The sequence below is a fragment of the Bos grunniens genome, chromosome 12 (genome assembly GCF_055505025.1).
Source record: "Bos grunniens cultivar Pamir isolate PY7600 chromosome 12, Bosgru_T2T1.0, whole genome shotgun sequence".
NCBI lineage: Eukaryota > Metazoa > Chordata > Mammalia > Artiodactyla > Bovidae > Bos > Bos grunniens.
In genome coordinates this window covers 84,446,436-84,466,894 of record NC_141176.1, presented here as the reverse complement: position 1 = coordinate 84,466,894, position 20,459 = coordinate 84,446,436, and the positions used below count along the sequence as shown (strand labels likewise).

The 20,459-nt window shown below is 43.3% G+C and overlaps 1 protein-coding gene across 1 annotated transcript in view; it reads right to left on the bottom strand.

Moving 5' to 3' along the window:
* Positions 1 to 374: 374 nt before the first annotated feature.
* The window catches only part of ITGBL1 (integrin subunit beta like 1), a 233,405-nt gene continuing 213,320 nt past the window's right edge, over positions 375 to 20,459 (bottom strand). Inside the window, exons 9-11 of the mRNA XM_086330521.1 lie at positions 8,349 to 8,495; positions 2,265 to 2,378; positions 375 to 1,268 (exon numbers count right to left, since the gene is read on the bottom strand). Coding sequence (XP_086186647.1) covers positions 1,177 to 1,268; positions 2,265 to 2,378; positions 8,349 to 8,495 — 353 coding nt within the window. The 3' untranslated portion in view covers positions 375 to 1,176. The remainder of the gene's footprint in view (positions 1,269 to 2,264; positions 2,379 to 8,348; positions 8,496 to 20,459) is intronic.

Genomic DNA, 20,459 nt, shown 5'->3' with positions numbered 1-20,459 from the left:
TTGTAATTTCTATTTCAGGCATTTCTGGATTTTTTTTTAAACCCTCTGAGCTTTTGAGACTTTTAATCTTAATATAATTTCTTGATTTCTTTGCATGAGCCTACTTTTCCAATAAGTAATGTATCCTTACAAATAAGAGTTTTTAAGGGAGGTGAATGTATATTTCAGGCCCATCATACATCTAACTATATGCTGTCTTTTTAAAAGGCAAGTTACCATGGAGTAGTTTAAACAGTAAAAAATCAGAATTCTTATACATGTAACCCCTGCCCAATATTAAAAAATGTTCTAGAAATAGAAAACAGATACCCCTGAATAAAAATTCATTTGGGGGAGTTAATCCTCAGTAGGTAAATATATACTGACACAGAATATAAGCAAGTTATGTCACTATTTATTTAAAATGTTGAATTGTACATTTTTCATAATATCTTCCTTCATTTTAAGAGAGTCTGTTTTTGTGTGAGTCTAAAGGGGGATAAGACAAATGACTTTAATGGCTAAAATGATCAGGTTTATTTCTTTTTTTCAAAAGCACTGATGATGTAGTTTCTGCCCCTTGTCCTATGGGTGTCTGGATTCCTTATGTCTCCATGGAAATGATGAGTGATATGGAATCCTGGCAAAATATGGTCAATGGATTTATGTGAGGCTGTATTTTTTCCTTAGACACAAATATGGTCTTTCTTGTACAGGGTTGTACATTTCTAACAACCATGTAATTCAATGTTTCTCAGCTCAGGCAGCCTTGACATGTGAAGTCAGGTCATTCTTTGCTGTGGGGGCTGTCCTGTGCCCCAGAGGACGCTCACAGCATCCCTGGTGCCCACCCACTGGGTATCCACCCCTAACATGCCTTCCACGCCACCCAGGGTGACCATCAAAATTACCTGAAAACATTATTGTCAAGCGTTTTCTGGGTGGTAAAGTTTGCCCTTGTTGAGAACCACTGATGTAAATGAAGGTAGGAAAAGTTTTTTCTGATGCTATTTTCATCAGAATTTGCTTAACTCATTTTTAATGGGTACCCAGATTTCATTCAGGCATTCAGAAAGAGAAAAACATACAATAGTCTTGTTCGACCTGTTGTAGTGGTGATTATACATGGTTTCCTCTGCATTTATACGTTCTGAGGGCCGAGAAGAAAGAAGAACCCGGTTCCCTGCCACGTAATTGTTAAGGGTATTCCGTGCCGAGCCAGATTTCACAGGCATTTCCGTTCCATCCGTCCCAGCATTCACAGTTTCCACAGCTACAGATCCCATTCCCTGCAGCAGAGTACACAGGGCAGTCATCATCATGATAGAAAGGCACCGCATTATAAAATACGTCATTCCAAACTGTAGCTGTTCATCAGCAAGACCATTTCATTCATCCTCTGCAAATTTTCTGATTCTATTCTGTAACCATCTTATCTCATTTAGCAGCTATGGGAAATCTAATTTTTCACACAATTAATGGCAGCTGCTTGATGCCACCCTGTGCATAGCATCTAAGAGTGACCATCCTGTGTCACTCCAGGTGGCTTCCAAGTCATAATTTCGTTTTCCTGTAGACAGCAAGTTATGTCTGACTTATGAATAAATGTGGAAAACTACCAAGTCCCTTGACATAGAACGAGGTAAGCTGAGGAATCAGAAGAGGAGCCTTGTTTCAGAGGGGTGGACTGAAAGTGAAGGTCTAGCTTAATGACATGGAAGCTTTCATCTTTTACCTGCCACTGGAAGTAAGGAGAGCAGATATATATGTCTCTTTTCCCTGTAGCTTATTCAAGGGGATGTATTTTATTGACATAACTGATTATCGGGATTCAATAACTCGAGAAAGCAATAGCTATTACACTGCTAAGTGTTCTCATTGCTCCCATCCCCTCAACACACACCCCATTCCTTGCACACAACCAACACATCAACCAATGGTCTTTGGAAGAGGCACCTGGGACCTGTTTAAAGTAATATTCCATTGCCTACATGTGGCTCAAAGTAAAATGGTTCTCAAGACCATTGTTTTCTCTTTTCTGCGTAAATAGGGGAGAGGGGTTACTTTGTGGAAGTTTCCCAACAGCCATATAATTTGGCTTTATTCTTGTGCATTTCTCTGGATTTGGGAATCAATGCCCCTCCCCTTCTGTAGTGACTTTCAATGAACAGTAGGTCTTGATTGCAAGGAGGCTCTCCTGCCCTGCCATCTGCGGCAGGGCACAGTGAGTGTGGTCTCCACTGCCGACTATGACAAAGAGCGATTAGGGTTGGTTGATACGGCACCTGTGCAAATGAGCCCATCATGTTTGTCGCAGTCCCTGTCATCACAGTCGCAGAATTCTCCTGAAATGTACCATTCTTCAGCAGAACAAAGGCACTTTCCACAGTGGCAGGAGCCTGGAATCAGAAAGGGCACTACTTGCCGTCATCACTTAACTAAAGGTTTCGGTTGAGAACAGAATATCATCAATGCAACGACAGTGGATGTTTAATAACCTATCAAAGGGAGAAGTTTATTGACTAGCCAGTTACTCAGAGGGGAGCCTGACTTACTGTAATTCATAAAGGTTATCCAGGAAAGGCTTCATTACAGATCTAGACAGTTGCAATTAGCCTTGAGCAAATGTTCCACGGTCCCGCCTGGTTGAAATGTCAATGAGGGCAGAATGTGGCTGATTCTTATGGATGGCCTTCAGAAAAGGTGTTCAAAAATAGATGTTCCTTTTTTCTTTTTTCTTCCTGAATTCAATTGTGCCTTAAAGGTGCTTTGTTTTTTGTTTTTTTTTAGGAATTGAATAGCAAGTTCTATTAGGTGGGGATGCATTTTATAACGAAAAGAACTACTAAATTATTGTGCTTACAATTCTGGATTTTTGTTTACGGGATTTTCTTTAAATAGGGACACGCCTGCATATTGGGTAGCTCTTTAAAGTGCCAAAAATACACAGTAACTCATGTATATTTGCCTTATCAGATCTCATTCTTAGAATTTGTTGCCATAATCAAGAAAGGCTCTAATCACTCAAAATGTTCATCTTTTCAGGGTCTTGGTCAAAGTATCTTTTGCATTACTTACTCATTTCTCCTCTTTTCAATTAATTATTTAATTAATGTTATTAATTAAAAACCTCCTCTTTGGTTATTAAGAACATTTTGGTTTGCCCAGAAATAATTTTATTAGTTACTTAAATATATTTAAAAGAAAATGTATGAGTTAAATGGTGTCACAAAAGGAGGGTCTCTCAGTCTAAATGTTTTCACCTGATGGGCTATGAGATCCTCATGTGGCAAAATTTCGGCTACAACAAGAGTAAAGAAAACTTTAAAATTTAAAGGAAACACTTAAGAAGGACTTACCCTTCCTTTTATTTCCTTGGATGGATTATTTTTTCCAAACATGGTTTTCCTTTTACTAAAAGATGCTTATCACTAAATTGTTCTGGTCAAAAATCACCTTAAGAGATGGTGAAGTAGAAAAAAAATATATTGGAAGATGAGCAGCAGTCCGTCATTAGTGCTTCTAGGAAACACAGTGCTTGAAAAATGAATTAAGAAACTGAGTGAGCCAAGTGGTTGAGGGAGAGAGATTTCCTGACATCACAGAATCCGGAAAGGATCCGTATAAACACATCTCATGCATTAAGCACTATGTGGTATTTCATATCATGGAAATGACTAATCTGTATTTTAGCTGCAAAAATCCCCAAGAGCCAAGTTAAACTTTCCACATTCCTTGCCATGCTCCTAAAGAAGAAGGTAAGGGAGTAGTCAGAACTAGTTATGAGTTGAGAGCTGGGTTTACATTTGTGAAGTCTTTGCTTAACCATAGCATAATTTCATATAGTCTTGTCTTACTTTCCTGAGGGTCTCGTTGATTTGCATTTCCTTGAGCAAATTCTAGACAACTTTCAGTTCTGATGAGTGACTGACAGCCTGGTGGTTGCTTAGGAACCAATGAGCAGGGACCTCCTGGCTCAAGTCTGTGAAGGATGCTGGCTTCTTCTTGGTCTCATTCAGGTACGGTGTTACCTTATTTTAGAAATGTATTTGTCGTACTTTTAAAAACTTTCTTTCCAATTTCTAGGCATGGAAGTGTTTACCATAAGCTCATTTAGTAAATGGTTAGCGATCTGAGTGCAAACAAAAAAGACTTGGGGCATTTCATTGACTTTTCATGGTAACTGCTTCAGAAAATACCATATTTCATTCTTTAATTCCATGATTATTGGAATGAATCTGATTGTTTTTAGTTGTTTGTAAAACAGTTGTCCCCTTTACATTTCAAAATTATGTCTACAAAGCAGCAGAAGTAAATGACTTTCTATGTTCATGATATTCACAATTATGCCTAGGATATCTTTTTTGTCACAACTCATGAAAAGATCTCACGTTTCGTTTTTAAGCTTACCCCCTAGCCCTGAAACTATTCTAATTACTGCTCTTGCTTCTGGAATGTTTAGCTTCAGGCTATAACAAAGTATTTTCCTAAAACTGATTAAGCTCAGCTAAAGTTAATATGGTATCTTGGATGGACCGTTTGACAAGTAAACTCCAGTTCCAAAAGTCTACTAGACACTGAACTACTTCAAGTGAAAAATGGGGATTGATTTTTGTATATGTGATGAAAAAGTAGCTTTTCTCAGTCAGCGTTTTCCCCAGCTGTGTTGTTCTTTCTATTTGTGCCTCTCAGAGGTAGGAACTTTTTCTGCTTGTAAAATTAGGATTAGCATAGCATGTAATACTAACACAGTGTGACCGGTATCAGGACCTCTGAGAGCCACGCCTTTGTTGTAGAGTGCTCTGACTTGTTTTTATCAGTAGTCAGGGCTCAAACTGCACGTGCGTAGAAAGGGAACCACTTAGGCAAAGGATTCTCAGACAGACACAGACAAACACAGGCCACAGGACTGCCAAGAGGGGATCGACTATTCAGCTCCACTGGTCGGGCCCCACTTACACTCATGAGACCCAGTCCAGCTGAAGGAGGCAGCTGGCCCGTCTTGGCAGGATCTCTAGGGTAGTAAGTTCATGACCACATCACCTAACTCCTTTATTGTCTGTCTTAGTGTAAGGACCCTAAAGAGTGCTCTGATCTTCCTTCCATGCTGCTTACTGGCTTCCATTCCTGAGCAATCAACCACCTTTTCTCATTTGTCTTCAGAGCATCCTTAGTATGTAAGAAGGGGAAAGAAATGAAACTCTTCTGCCTTCGAAGATGAGAAAATGGAAGTACATCAGTTAACCTAAGATTCCAATCTGATTCAGTCTACTCTTGCATCTATCTGTGATGCTTCTCCCAGGGGGAGGGGGAGGAAGACTTCCATGCAGTTTCAAAAATGATTTGTGCATCCTATAGATTCTGTCCAGACAGCCATTGAGTGAGGCAACCAGAACACAGAGCAAAGGGTGGCTTTTGAAACATGATTTTTCACCCTTTCTCTTTTCCAGGCATGAAGAACAGGCTGGGTTGGGCCAGGGATGAGGGATGGGGCGGGGGGCGGGAGGGGGGGTGTACCATGGACTTAATCTGGATGACAAGTATCAATGTAAGAGTGTAAGGGGTCATTGAATGACACACAATTAAGAACTGTCACACAACAGCATCTTTAAGGATATTAGAGGGCATGACCTATATTGAGGTGGAAGTTGCAAGAAGGTTACTGTGTGTTCTTGGATCCAGAGGAGTAAATCCCCAAACATCCTATGAATTGTATCATGCATCCGTCAAAGGTAGCTAAGCTTAGGGGAGACCTGGCCCTGCGTTCATCTCCAGTTATTTACAAAAGCCCGTTGTGTGTCAGGGCAAGGCACCTCTCTGTTTGCTGCTCCATTGACAGAGTCGGACTTTCTTTTTCATCCATCAAGCCTGACAAAATGCTGCAACCCAACATCCCAGCAGGCAGACTTCACTACTGTTCTAACTCCTCCATCTGTTATGAAGGTCACAACAATGTATCTTGTTTTAAATTTTTCTATGGAGTGATTTATTGTCTTGGCTATCAATTTGTAAAGAAATAAAACGCTATTTCTTCATCGTCTCCTGAGGTGGCAGCTTTATTCCCAGCTCCAGGGAAGCCCGTGTTGCAGGTTCGTTTTTCTGCTGGAAACACTCAGCTGGGTCTGGGCTGCTAAACTGCTGTGCCCTGGGGATCTCAGGACCCTCTGCTCACATCTGCCCCATCACGGGAGAAAGAAAAAGACTTATTTCCTTTGCGAAAGCCAGGGTGAGGGGTTTTCATGTACAAATTCGGGGGTAAAGTACACGGCAATATGGCAAGTCCGTGAGATGAATCCAGAAATAGATGGCCCCTGTTTAAATAACTCAGAAGGGGGTGTCTCTTCTCAGCCATCATGTTGAAGACCCTTAATCCGTTTCATGATTCTTTTCTTGTGGTTCTTGGGGTGCAGGTTCCTCCATGCTGACAAGGATAATTTCTGCATCCCCACTGTTCACTGACAGAATACAATTCCATGATCTCATGTGTAATGCCTTTTTTGCTCTACAATTCAGCAAGGATTCTTCCAGAACAGGAAGAAACAGAGGAGTCCACAGCCAGCCACTGCCAACCAGGCATGCCAGCTTCATCACTAACACGGACCTCAAAACGAACATCCTTGAGGCTATAAGAGGTCCTGATACTGATCACACTTTTACATTCCTTCCAGGTTTAAAACTGTCTACCCGTTGAAGGGCAAACAGATAGTTTAGACAAATATGCTTTCAACTCTTCATTGATACCTGAATAGATTTCCACCACCCAAAGCAAACAATTTGAAAAGGCGTTAACTAGAGAGATTTTCTCATCCTGTTTCATTTTAAGGAAATTCCTTTGGGCTAATGTTTAGTCAATCTATTTTTTTATATATTTTTTCTACATTAATGATGCTTAAAAAATGAGTCTCTGTCTTCAGAATGTAATGACTCTAACCAGAATATTTATTCTACTTCTGAGGACGCCTCCTTGGCTATTAGGCAATTCTCTTTCTTCCCTGTGTCTTCTTCAGAAAGGTATTTACCTGCTAATCCTGTCCCCAGGGTAGGTGTCTGAGGGTAAATGCAGCTTCAGCTTCAGCTCCACGTTGGGAAGTGGGGATCATCCATTCTGAAAGGAGCCTAGTGAGCTGGGAAGCCCCCAGGCATCTAGTTCCATGCAGAGCAGCTCTTGAACATTCAGTGAGAACACACACATTTCCAGAATTTCTAGGTGTTTTCCAGCCACTCAATGCTTAGTCGCTCCATCGTGTCTGACTCTGCGACCTCATGGACCCGCCAGGCTCCTCTGTCCATAGGATTCTTCAGGCAAGAATCCTGGAGTGGGTTGCTATTCCCTCCTCCAGAGGATCTTCCGAACTCAGGGACTGAACCCAGGTCTCCTGCATTGCAGGCAGATTCTTTACCGTCTGAGCCACCAAGGAAGCTTTGCTTCCTAGCCAATAGCAAAGAGGAATGTGACAGCCTTTAGATAGGCCCATATGCACCGAGAGCAGGATTTTAAAGTCTCTTGGAAAATTTATACAAAAACGTCAATATCAAGCTACCTAAAATTCAGGACTTCCCTGGCAGTCCAGTGCTTAGGGCTGCACACTTTCAAATGCATGGGTTCAATTCCTGGTCAGGGAACTAAGATCTCATATGCCATGTGTGGCCAAAAACAATAAAAATTAAAAATAATCAATTACAAAAAACCTCACTTTGCAAAAAAAAATCTAAAACTCAGTCTATTAATTAGTATTCTTTCCCTACTCAGAAAAAAAAAAAAGTGCCCTTTGGGGGTGGGGGAGGGGCACTGGGTGGGGTTGCTTTTCTTCTTGAATTTATTTGTTCCTATTCCATCAACTTGAAGACTGTAACCACTTTGAAGGCTTCATTTTTTTTTTTTTTTTTTGGATATTAGGTTACACATGTCTAGTTGGCACTAGTGGTAAAGAACCCATCTGCCAATGCAGGAGACACGGGAGACGTGGGTTCGATCCCTGGGTCGGGAAGGTCCCCTGGAGAGGGGGCATGGCAACCCGCTCCAGTATTCTTGCCTGGACAATCCCCTGGACAGAGGAGCCTGGCGGGCTACAGTCCATAGGTTTGCAAAGAGTTGGACACAACTGAAGCCACTTAGCACACACATGTTTTTATCGCTAATTCATTTACGACTAAAGAAAGCAGCATACAGGTAAATTTGAGACTTTCCTTCTGATAATACTTTCCATGATCGTATGAATGGGAGAAATTCAAGCTCAAAGTCTGGTCGGAGCAGAGGACAGCATGGTTTCCATTCAGCCTGGATAAGCCGGCTGTACCGACCATGCTGCTGTACAATACAAACCACACGGAAGAACAGGGAACCCGTCCAAGCTCCAGCAGATACTCACCCTTTCCCGAGCACAATATGCCATCTGCCGATTCACACAGACTATTGCTCTGTTCCTCCGTCAGGTTACACTTCCTCGGATGCTGGCAGAGCGTCCCGAACCATCCTTTCTCACAAACACAGCGACCGCAGGAACATGTCCCATGGCCTGCGAGGCAGTCACGGGGTGGGGCGAGAAGAGGAGACGGGTACACAGGCCGTGAGTCACACTCTTTAAAGGAGACATATGTCAACCAGGGAAATCTCGTTTCCTATCGAGCAAACACACTCTCCTTAACCACAGTCGATCTGGCATGTGAGCCTTTAAAAGAACTTCACACCCAAGTTCTAGCTGAACACAGTCCTCTTGAATGTCGCATCAGAGACGGACTCCGGAGAGAAAGAAAGCTTGGAACAAATTAAAATGCAAGGTGATCATCCTTTCTGGATACACAGTAGGGCCCGTTTGCTTCGTCACCAGGATGGGTCCCCCTGCTTGTCCTCACTGTGCACACCCTGACACCCAGACCGGTCCACTGCCTGCCACATTTCTCGATCCCTCTCTTATTTCCAAATAAAAACTGAAGGTTAACTTCCATACGAATGGCATCCAGGATTGTACACCTCTCTCCCTGTGCCCCTCTGTTTGCTAATAACAACAGATATAAGTGTAAGTAATGGTGTCTTCCGATTGTTGAACAGAACTTAAAAACAGCACCAGGCTTAGACTCATATTTTTTTTCCCCTTTTGTTTGTGTCACTGGTTCCTGGTTTGGGGATGTTTATCTTTGGTGTAGATGCAACATGATATCTGTGACCGTTAATCACTGGCATATACATCGGGCCAATCGCTGGCCACCAACACCCCACGTGATTGCACCATCTTCCACGTTCGTTTCTCTTTTTTCCAATCAATGCTCTGTTCTTTTTACCTCGATGTGCATTATCAGATGGCCAGATCTCTCCAAAGAAACAAACAAAACAGCTATTTGTTTGGCAACTTCTTCCTAATGATTATATACAGAGCATTTTGCTAGCACCAGGGAATGCAAAATCAAATGTGAAAATGCAAAAAAAAAAAAAAAATCAAATGAAAAATCATGGTGGTCCCTGCCCTACATTCCAGGGACATATCAAATCATCATCCAAACTGGTCAGGCCCTCTGATCTCTTGAGACCATTCTGCCTTGACCATTCGCTCTGGCAGGATCCCCAAAACATATTCCATCTGCCTCCTCCTACACTCAGGTCTGCCCAAGGAAGGATTGGTGGCCAATATTTAATTGCTTGCAATTAATTATTAAGACTTATAGAACCTAACTACCCATGAATGCAGGTGATGGCTCCCCATAACACATGACTATCTGGAAGTGAATCAAAAGCAACTGGGAGGAAAATTTGAGAGAGACCTGGATTAACAGGCCTATTTCTTGTCCATACACTAATTTATTGAACTGCATCTCACCATAGCCCATTGAGTCAAGCATTATCACCATTTTATAGTCAAGAACCTAAGGCTTGGAGAGATTAAATAGTTCAGTTCAGTTCAGTTCAGTCACTCAGTGATGTCCAACTCTTTGCGACCCCATGGACTGCAGCATGCCAGGCCTCCCTGTCCATCAATAACTCCTGGAGTTTACTCAAACTCATGTCCATTGAGTCGGTGATGCTATCCAGCCATCTCATCCTCTGTCATCCCCTTCTCCTCCCGCCTTCAATCTTTCCCACCATTTGGGAAGGGTCTTTTGAAAAGGGTTTTTTCAAATGAGTCAGCTCTTCGTATCAGGTGGCCAAAATACTGGAGTTTCGGCTTCAACATCAGTCCTTCCTATGAACACCCAGGACTGATCTCCTTTAGGATGGACTGGTTGGATCTCTTACAGTCCAAGGGACTCTCAAGAGTCTTCTCCATCACCACAGTTCAAAAGCATCAATTCTTTAGTTCTCAGCTTTCTTTATAGTCCAACTCTCATATCCATACATGATTAAATAATTTTGCCTCAAATCACAGAACCATACAGGATTAGAACCTGACTCCAGTTTTCCTTAATTTCAGCGTTTCCTCATTTTCCACATGTCACAATGCCTATACCTTTCATTATGGAAAATAAACCATGACTACTAGACTCCCCTGGTGGTCCAGGGGTTAAGAATATGCCTGCCGATGCAGGGGACACGGGTTCCATCCCTGATCTGAGAAGATTTGACGTGCACCTAAGGCTGAGCACCACAACTACGAAGCCTGTGCTCCAGAGTCCAAGCTCAGCAACAAGAGAAGCCAGCACAGTGAGAAGCTGGTACAGTCCAACTCGAGCATAGCTCCTACTCGTCACAACTAGAGAAAGCCCGGGCAGCAACAAAGACCCAGCACAGCCACTAAGGAAATAAAGATTTTTTAAAAAATAGAGTGTAACTCTTAAAAAGCCAACAGACAATGACTATCAATTTGAGACATCTAAGAGACTTTTCTTAATCCCTGTCTTTTTAAATAGCTGCATAGTTGTAAGGTATACATTTGACATTCGTGGGTACTTTCCTTTTAAAAAGTCTCTCCTAAGTTGGTTTTCACGACATTGAACTTGCCTTATCCTTTCAACACTCCTCCCTTGTCTATTTATTCCTCTACTTTTTGCCTGACCGGATCAATGTAGGAATCCCCTGACTGTCCAGCCTTAATCATCTTCTCTTGAAAAATTCATCAAATCATAGGATTTTAGCTAACCACAGCGATCCAGCCCTTAAATCTCTCCTAAGTTCCGCACTTGGGATTTCACACATTGTGTTCTACTAACATCCAAAAGCTACCTGGAGACCTGGAGACATAATTTTCTTTCTAAAAGCTATTTTTCTATGTAGCCCACCCGTTCAAGCAGCCCAACTCTGCTGGTCAACCAGTTCAAAATGTTTTGGATCATATTTCAATCTCTCTCACTCTCCTCATCTAAGAAGTTGCCAGATTCTGTTGAAACAACCCCTGAAATCTGCACTCCTATCACTATCAGAGGGCTTCCCAGGTGGCGCTTGTAGTAAAGAACCCGTCTGCCAATGCAGGCAACGTAAGAGATGCTGGTTCAATCCCTGGGTCAGGAAGATCCCCTGGAGGAGGGCAGGACAACCCACTCTGGTATTCTTGCCTGGAGAATCCCCATGGACAGAGGAGCCTGGCGGGCTATAGTCCCTAGGGGTGCTAAGAGACGGACATGACTGAGCAACTTAGCAGGTACACGCATCATCATCAGAAACCTTTGAGAAACCTTCGATCATGTCTTCCCCCAGTGTTCTGGCTCCCAGCTTCCTATAAAACAACTCTACTCACGACATAGCTTTGAGATATAGGACTATGTGACTCCCTAATGCTAATGGGAAGAAGTTCACCCAGTCTAACCTTCTGTGTCTTAGGTTCCTAAAATAGAGCCCCAGCTGCTTCTCCAACCTTACTTCCTGTCCCCTCCATACACTTTCTGATCCACTCATCCTTCCCTATGTAGTTCTGGGGTTTTCCTGACTTCATGGCTTTGCCAAGATAGTTATCTACTCTATACAACCAGATCCTGCTGAATTTTCAAAGCACAGGGGCAATGACTGCCTCTGGAAGATTTTTCTAATATCCCCAAGTGAAATTCATCTTCTCTGAATTTCTACACCATCTTATTTTTCAACTCTACGGTGCAACTTTTTTTCTTCCACCTTGTGATATGCAGTTATGTATCAGATAAACCTGTTACCTGACAGAACTCTTTGACAGAAGGAATCACTTCTGATAAATTACTGTAGTCTTCAGAGTACCACGTACTCTGCCTTATACACAGGGGATCCTCCAAAAACACTTGTAGAGTGAGGTTTTTTTCAACAAAATTCTCTTATCTTTTTCCCACAAATTCCAACTGATAATCATAAACTGAATCCAGGACATGTTTGCAGGTCATCTGGTTAATAACTGGTTGTTCAAAGTCAACAGACAGCTCTTAGATGGCTCTGTTTTATCTACATCCTGTAGAGTGGAATGAAGTTAGCAAATCTGTGTAACAGTTACACACTCAAGTAACAGTTATGGAATTGATTCCATCTTGACTTCCCCAATAAAACAAAAGTCTACTTAAAGTGAAGTCTACTTTAGAAGCTCAGAACAAGTTATCCACCTTTAATGTGTATGTATATGAAAGCTGCTCAGTCGTGTCTGATTCTTTGTGACCCCATGGACTGTAGCCTGCCAGGCTCCTCCATCCATGGGATTCTCCAGGGCACAATACTGGAGTGGGTTGCCATTTCCTTCTCTAGGGGATCTTCCCAACCCAGGAATGGAACCCAGGTCTTTCGAATTGCAGGCAGACTCTTTATGATCTGAGCCACCAGGGAAGCACCTTTGGAGGTAGATAACGTGTGGTGAGAAGAAGGAGGAGGAGGAGGAGGAGGACAAGAAAGAGCTTTTAGTACCAATCTCATGAAGCTCTGGACTTTTCAAATGTTTATGTTTCTTACTGACTCTGGGTGAGTAAGCATTACCATCATTTCACATAAGTGGAATAATTTAATCTCTATGCCAGAAAAATACACTCTGCTCTTGATTTAGGATATTATTGAGAATGAATAAATGGCTCCTCACCACAAGTAATTTAATATATAATTTACATCCAAGGAAATAGGAGATCATTTTTCATTTATTAGCTTATTTATCACACCCTTCCATATAGTCAGGTTGGCATCTTGCCCAGACAATGGTCAAAATGCATTGGGATTTAAAAGTGAAAGTCGCTCAGTCATGTCTGACTCTGTGATCCCATGGACTCTACAGTCCATGGAGCTCTCCAGGCCAGATTACTGGAGTGGGTAGCCTTTCCCTTCTCCAAAGGATCTTCCCCACCCAGAGATCAAACCCAGGTCTCCCACATTGCAGGCGGATTCTTTACCAACTGAGCTACAAGGGAAGCCCAACGGTATTTAAACGTTTTGCCATTTACATGACTTCTCTTTATTCAAAAAAATTTTTAAGCCTTTTAATACTATCTTCTTTCTAAACTAATAATTTGGTCATCCATTCAAAAACTTTTTTCTTGTGCACCAGGTATTGTACCAGCTCCACTCTTAGGGGCTTACAGTCTACTGGGAAGAAAACAAATAACAACATGGGAACAAATACACTTGAGCGATGGAAGAATTAAAGAGGCTGGTGGTATATATGGCAGAGAGAACATTATTAACTGGAGGAATCAGCTCCCTGACACCCATGGGCTGAGAAGGAGCTAGACAGTCATTGTTCTGGAAAAACGAATGAAAATTCTCAGAATAAGAAAGAGCTGGCATGTTATAGGCAGTGGGGGGAAAAAAGGCAGTGTATTTGAAGACTAATGAGGAAGAAAAATGGAAAAAAAAACAATAAAGTTGGAGAAATATTTAGGAATCAGAACATAGCAAATTATTCATCCTTGGTAAGGCATTTAGATTTTATTCTAAGAGGAAGGGGAAATCATAGACAGGTGTTATGCAAGAGAGTGATGTGTTATAATTTACAGTTTGCAAATACATTTTGGCAACTGGGTGAGAGAGATTCTGGTGTGTTGGGAAGCGGTGAGGATGGGGAAAGTGAGAGGGTGTTGCAGAGCCCAGGCGAAGGGTGATGCAGGCTTCAACAAGGCTGATGCCAATGCCGACAGGGAGAGCTGGCTGAGATCTCCTTTGATGGGGGTGCCTATGGCACTTGCTGCTGGATTATACATGGCAGGTGAGGGAGAGAAAGACCGGGTTCTCTAACAATGCAGCCTAATAGACAACGGAACTGCAGGAGGGAGAGCTGAGAGCAGAACATCAGCTCCGTTTTGAACCTTGTGTGGCTGAGATGCTCTTAAGACAACCAAGGAAAGGTCAATAAGCAACTGACACAGATCTGGCACTTGAGGACAGTTGGCACTAGGACTGTCCATGCTGTAGTCTCCCAAAGGAGATGGCATTTAAAGCTTTGGAAGTCAATGAGCCCACTTAGGAAGAAGTAAATCTTGAGAAAATCTGATACTTATGGTAGGGTAGAAGGGAGAAGCCAGGCAAGTAGGATTATCCAGGAAAGAAGGAGAAAAATATGATTATGTTGTCTTGTAAAATAACAAGGAGAATATTTCATAAAGGAGACCTACTGAGTGGAATCATACTGAAAGTCAGAGTTAAAAAAAAAAAAAAGATGATAAAAAGCACAAGAGTAGTTTCAGTCAACTTTTGCCAGATCTGCCCTATTCTGTTGACCCAGGCCAATGTGTGGAACACCCAGGGGTGGCAGAACTGGGAGAATAATCTATTCACATTCAGGGAGAACGGCATCTCTCCTTGGGGGTAGAATTCACAGTGATGTTATCTGTGATTTGTACATGCATGCTCAGTCCCCTAGTCGTGTCCGACTCTTTGCAACCCCATTGACTGCAGCCCTCCAGGTTCCTCTGTTCATGGGATTTCCCAGGCAAGTATACTGAAGTGTGTACCATTTCCTACTCCAGGGGATCTTCCGGATCCAGGGATCGAACCTGTATCTCCTGTATTGGCATGTGGGTTCTTTAACCACTGAGGCACCAGGGAAGCCCTATCTATGTAATAAGCGTGTAATAGATCATTCTAGAACCTGTAGGGAGAACCAGCCTAATGAAACATTTGAAGTCTACTAAATCTGCCTTCACTCGGCTTCCCAAGTCTTCATACAGGTGAGCAACTTTCCATTTGATTTTCATTTCCAAGGCCATTCGCTCTCTCCTGGCATCTGGCAGACCCTCCCCCCAACCCCACAACCATGATTTTTCTTTCTATTCTCTTCCCTTCGCCTACACCAAAATATTCACCAAGAACATTCTGGATGTGTGTTGTCCAATGTAGTGATCACTAATCAGCGTGACTATTTATTAAAGTTCAATGAAATTTACAATTCAGTTTCTCAGCCACGCTAGTCGTATTTCAAGTGTTTAACAGCCATACATGGCCAGCGGCTACTGTGTTGAAAAAGACAGATATGGAACATTCCCATTATCTTTGAAAATACTCCTGAGCGGTGATGTTCTAGACAATGACATTTCCAATGAATCCATTGGCTCTGAGACACATTTTCTTAATACACTGTAAAGATGGTGCTCAATTAAGTAACTGGCCCACGTGAATGGATCTAATTGCATCAGCTACTATTAATATATACTGTCTGCCCAATATTCTTTTCACCTTGTTAATAATAGGAGGACCCTCATTTTTTTCATGGAGATGCTGATATGTTCATCTGGAAAATATTTGATTACTCAGGCTCCTTTTGACCTAGAGTTGCCCTTAGGACTTAACTCTATTAAGTGAGATAAAAAAGAAAATCCCTTGGGTAAAGTTTCCAGGAAAGCTATTGTCATCTAAAGAAAATGAGACAGACTCAGCTAGCGCATATCCTTTGCCCTTTGTCCTATTCTTTTCCCTTTCTTCTTTCCTAAAAGATGGCACAACAGGAGGTTTTCAATGGGCATGAAAGGGCAGAGTGGGAGGGAAGAGAGAAGGTGTGTGGGACGTTGATGGCTCTCAGGCAGTCACCCTGCCATCCATCCAACCCCGAAGTGACAACCGGCAGGCTTATTTGTGTCATTACTTATCGCTGAACACAGTCCTAACTGGCTATATAGTCAGGCCACTCAAGATGGCTGTTCCCTTGCTCTCTGCACATTCCCTGCTCAACCAGTCTCTGCTTCACTCATATGACCATCCAATCCTCTTAATTATACACTTAATCAGTAACGGTTTATGTGCTTGCCTCTTGCCCCAGCCACTGGTCTCTCTGGTAATGATGAGCCAGCGTGATCTCAATTCCCCCTGTAAATGTTAAGCTCCTCCTCCCCGGAGTACCAAAGATTGCTGCCATGTCCTGCCACCTGCCATGTGATGGGTGGGGTGTTGCTCCAGGAACTTTTGTTGTGGACTTGCAAGATTCTCTTGTCCAGGGGCTACCCTGATGGTCCAGGGGTTAAGAATCCACCTTGCAATGCAGGAGACTCAGGTTTGATCCCTGACCAAGGAACTAAGATTCTACACGCTGCAGGGCAACTAAGCCAGCTCATTGCTACTACTGAGCCCGGACACGCCAGACGATCCCGTCAGCCGCAACTAAGACCCAACACAGTCAAAAATAGACAAATAAACATATAAAAAGCAACTCCTTGTCCAATAATCCACTGACGTCTCTGCCACTGTCTCCAGGCTGGGCAATTACAAGGCCTACAGGCCGGCAGGGTGCCTCCCAACACTGGCACATGTACAAGCTCAGGAAAGGGGTCTGCGGTTTTAAGATGTAATTCAGAGACAAGGAGACAATCACGATGCCACTCAGATCATCCAGCTAAGAAAGGCGTGGCCTGAGTCAGTGGTCTGGACCGTCAACATAAGTCCAGGAGTGCCTGGGGGCGGGCGGCGGAGGTGTTACTGCAGTCATACTCTCAGGCTGCCTGATCATCTTCAAATTGCAGCTTCGAACCAAAGAATTCCTAGAAGAAATGTGAACTGATTGTGTAATTAAGAGGTGGCTCTTCATTATCCTTTCTTGTTCCTTAAATTGGACTCATAGGCTCATTCCAGGAGCTGAGAGGAAAAAGGAAAGCAGTAAGCAGTCCACTTCTTCTTCTCATCCTGGATATACGGAGTACCAGAGGGAGTTCTCCGGTTAAGCTTGAAAGTGAAAGTGTGAGTCCCTCAGTCATGTCTGACTCTTTGCAACTCCATGGACAGTAGCCCACCAGCCTCCTCTGTCCGTGGAATTCTCCAGGCAAGAATACTGGAGTGGGTAGCCATTCCCTTCTCCAGGGGATCTTGCTGACTCAGGGATCGAACCCGGGGCTTCTGCATTACAGGTAGATTCTTTACTGTCTGAGCCACCAGGAACAATTAAACATATAAGAGCCAACATATAGATACATTTTCCTTATGAAATCTTAAAGTCTAGTGTCACTAAAATACAAATACATCCCAGGGACTATCACTCCAGCCAAAGCTTTTTTTCTCAGTAGTGAGATCTGATAAAAAAAAAATCCATGCATGTGTAGATCACATAATATTTTTGTCATTAATAGAGAATTGAGAAGGTCCACATCAGTCTATGATCACTGAACACTGCTTGTTGCCATTCAGTCACTAAGTCATGTGCAACTCTTTTGCGACTCCATGGACTATATAGCTCGCCAGGCTCCTCTGTCCATGGGATTTTCCAGGCAAGAACACTGGAGTGGGTTGCCATTTCCTTCCCCAGGGGATCTTCCTGACTCAGGGATCGAATTTGGCAGGTGGATTCTTTACCACTGAACCATCACTTTGCTCACCAGTTTAAGTTGATTAAGCGAGGCATAGTCTTCGTGCTGACTCTCTCTGTGCCAGTCACTCTCATGACCCTCATTTTCAGGTTGTAATTTTGGTGTAATCCAAACTGAACTGCTTAAAATTATGCAATTGCTTACATTCACCTTCAGGAATGCTTGCTAACTGATCCCAGCCTACCAGAATTGGTTTAATCACTTGCAGCGTTAATGTTGGTACTTGTCGGTGCTTAGCCATCCAGTTGTTTCTGACTCTTTGTGACTCATTTGGCCACAGCCTGCAGGGCTCCTCTGTCCATGGGATTTCCCAGGGAAGAACACTGGAGTGGGTTGCCATTTCCTTCTCCAGGGGATCTTCCCAACCCAAGGATCGAACTCACATTTCCTGTGTCTCCTGCATTGCAGGCAGATTCTTCCCGTGCTGAGCCTTCCGGGAAGTCCTATTTTTGTTGGAAAGGTGGATGGACATCATTGCCTGTTAGTTCTCACGTGCCCCCTAACTAAGTAGGTTTACATTATTTGGGGTTTTACTTGTTTGCAGAAATGCTCAGGGAGTCCCAGCTTTGGAGTCAGGGATCTGAATTTTGATCTCTGGCCACACACACATTAGATATGTGGGCTTCTTGTCCAGCCCTCCAGATGCAAGGTCAGAGATACTATGACTCAGGGTCTGGCAGTGAACTGAGAAAATTACCCAGATTAGCGATGTCAATTTTGCTTTTTGAAGCCATACCAGAGGGATGATGCTAGTGAGCTTCACGCATGCCTCACGGTAGGATTTGTTTTCCATGGGCTGCCTCGTGATGTTGTTGTTCAGTCGCTAAGTCACGTGCAACTCTTTGCGACCCTATGGACTGTAGCATGCCACGCTCCCCGGTCCTTCAGTATCTCTTGAAATTTGTTCAAATCCACGTCCACTGAGTGGGTGATGCCATCTAACCATCTCATCCTCTGTTGTCCCCTTCTCCTCCAGCCCTCAGTCTTTTCCAGCAACAGGGTCTTTTCCAGTGAATCAGCTCTTCACATCAGGTGGCCCAAGTACTGGAGCTTCAGCTTCAGCATCAGTCCTTCCAGTGGGTATTCGGAGTTGATTTCCTTTAGGACTGGCCACAGGATGTGGAAACTAAATTCTTTGAACAAAGTAACTGCCACTCTTTCCTCTAGGCACAGAACTGCTGGTTTATATGACATCAACTTCCTAAACATTCTGTAGTTGGTGCTTCAAGAAATCTAAAACAGATGTATTTGGGACTTTCTTGGTGGTCTAGTGGCTAAGACTCTATACTCCCAATGCCCTCTGTGAAGAAAGCGTTCTTTTTTTCAATAAATGGAGACAACAAGACAAAAAAAACATAGTCTCCTCCACCCATCTGACTGCTCAAACCAGAAACTTGTGAGTCACCCCACAAGTCACCCTGCCCCTCACTCATGTCTTTCATTCATGAATATCCATAAACAGGAATTTTACTCCCGGTGGGGTGGGGGGCACTCTTGTCAGGTTCAACTAAACATTTAGATCGACAATTGACACTGGTCTCCTTGGAGGTATGTGGGATGGGACAGGAACCACATCCTGTCAGCTTTCCTCTCCATGGGCATCCTTACAGCAGTTCATGAGGATAACAGCTTTATACTGCGGTCTAGAGATAACCTTTACTTCAGGTTAATGCAGTTCAGATGCCTGGAGATGAACTCCACATTGCACAGATATTGAGGCTTCTCTGGCTTAGAAGTCTTATGCCCCATAGGAGCCCAAAATCTCTTCCAATAGATTCCTTAAGCACAGCTTCCAGGAAATTCTCAAGAGACATGCCTATTGGCTGAGACACAACACTCACAGAAAAGCATGGCCTTCCCATAAGACTTTCACAGTTCATTCTTAATCCCTCCCAATCTAGTTGAAATTTATCAGCCATAGGTCACATTGCCATGAGCCACGTGGCCTGGTTGGCATCCACCATACTCATCTGTTTCTGGGGAGCTGGAGGAGGGGTCTAACAGAGGGCCGAGTCCCCTGCAGTGAGTCGAAAGGTTTCAGGAGCCTGTCGTCATGTTGTCTCTAGTATGTTATCCAATACATCACAGGTTTTCCATCCTTACTGTCCTAAATCTAGCTAACCTGCCTGCATCTCTCACCAGGACTCATCTCCTAAAATCACATTTACCCAGCAACCCTACACACACACACTCCTCCCAGCAATCCAGACCTCGCCTGGCAGCCAGGGGTACTTGGTAAACAGAGTGATTGTGCTATTGTCTTGTTTAAACGCTTCTATGGTTTCCGACCAGTCTTTCAGTGAGAGTGAAAGTCACTCAGTCGTGTCTGACTCTGTGACCCCATGGACTATACAGTCCATGGAATTCTCCAGGCCAGAATACTGGAGTGGGTAGCCTTTCTCTTCTCCATGGGGGTCTTCCCAACCAGGGGATCGAACCCAGGTCTCCCACATTACAGGCGGATTCTCTACTAGCTAAGCCACAGTAAAGGCTTTCAAATCAAGAACGTGTTTACAAAATCTATCATATTCTGTCCTCTTTGCTATCTTATCATCTATCACACAGAGTTTCTCTTTGGTTCTCAAAAATCCCTTGACCATGTCATCCTCTCTTTCTGCCATATGCCTGAGCACACTTTGTTCTGTGACTCCTGGGTCAATCCACCTCCCCTCATCCGGCTAAATATTATGACCTGATTACCAAATGTGGTGGTCACGATGTTTAGCTGATTAATACATTTCAAGCACATATTAGTTCCCCTCTCTGGTGGCTCAGACTGTAAAGAATCTGCCTGCAACACAGGAGACCCGAGTTAAATCTCTGGGTTGGGAAGA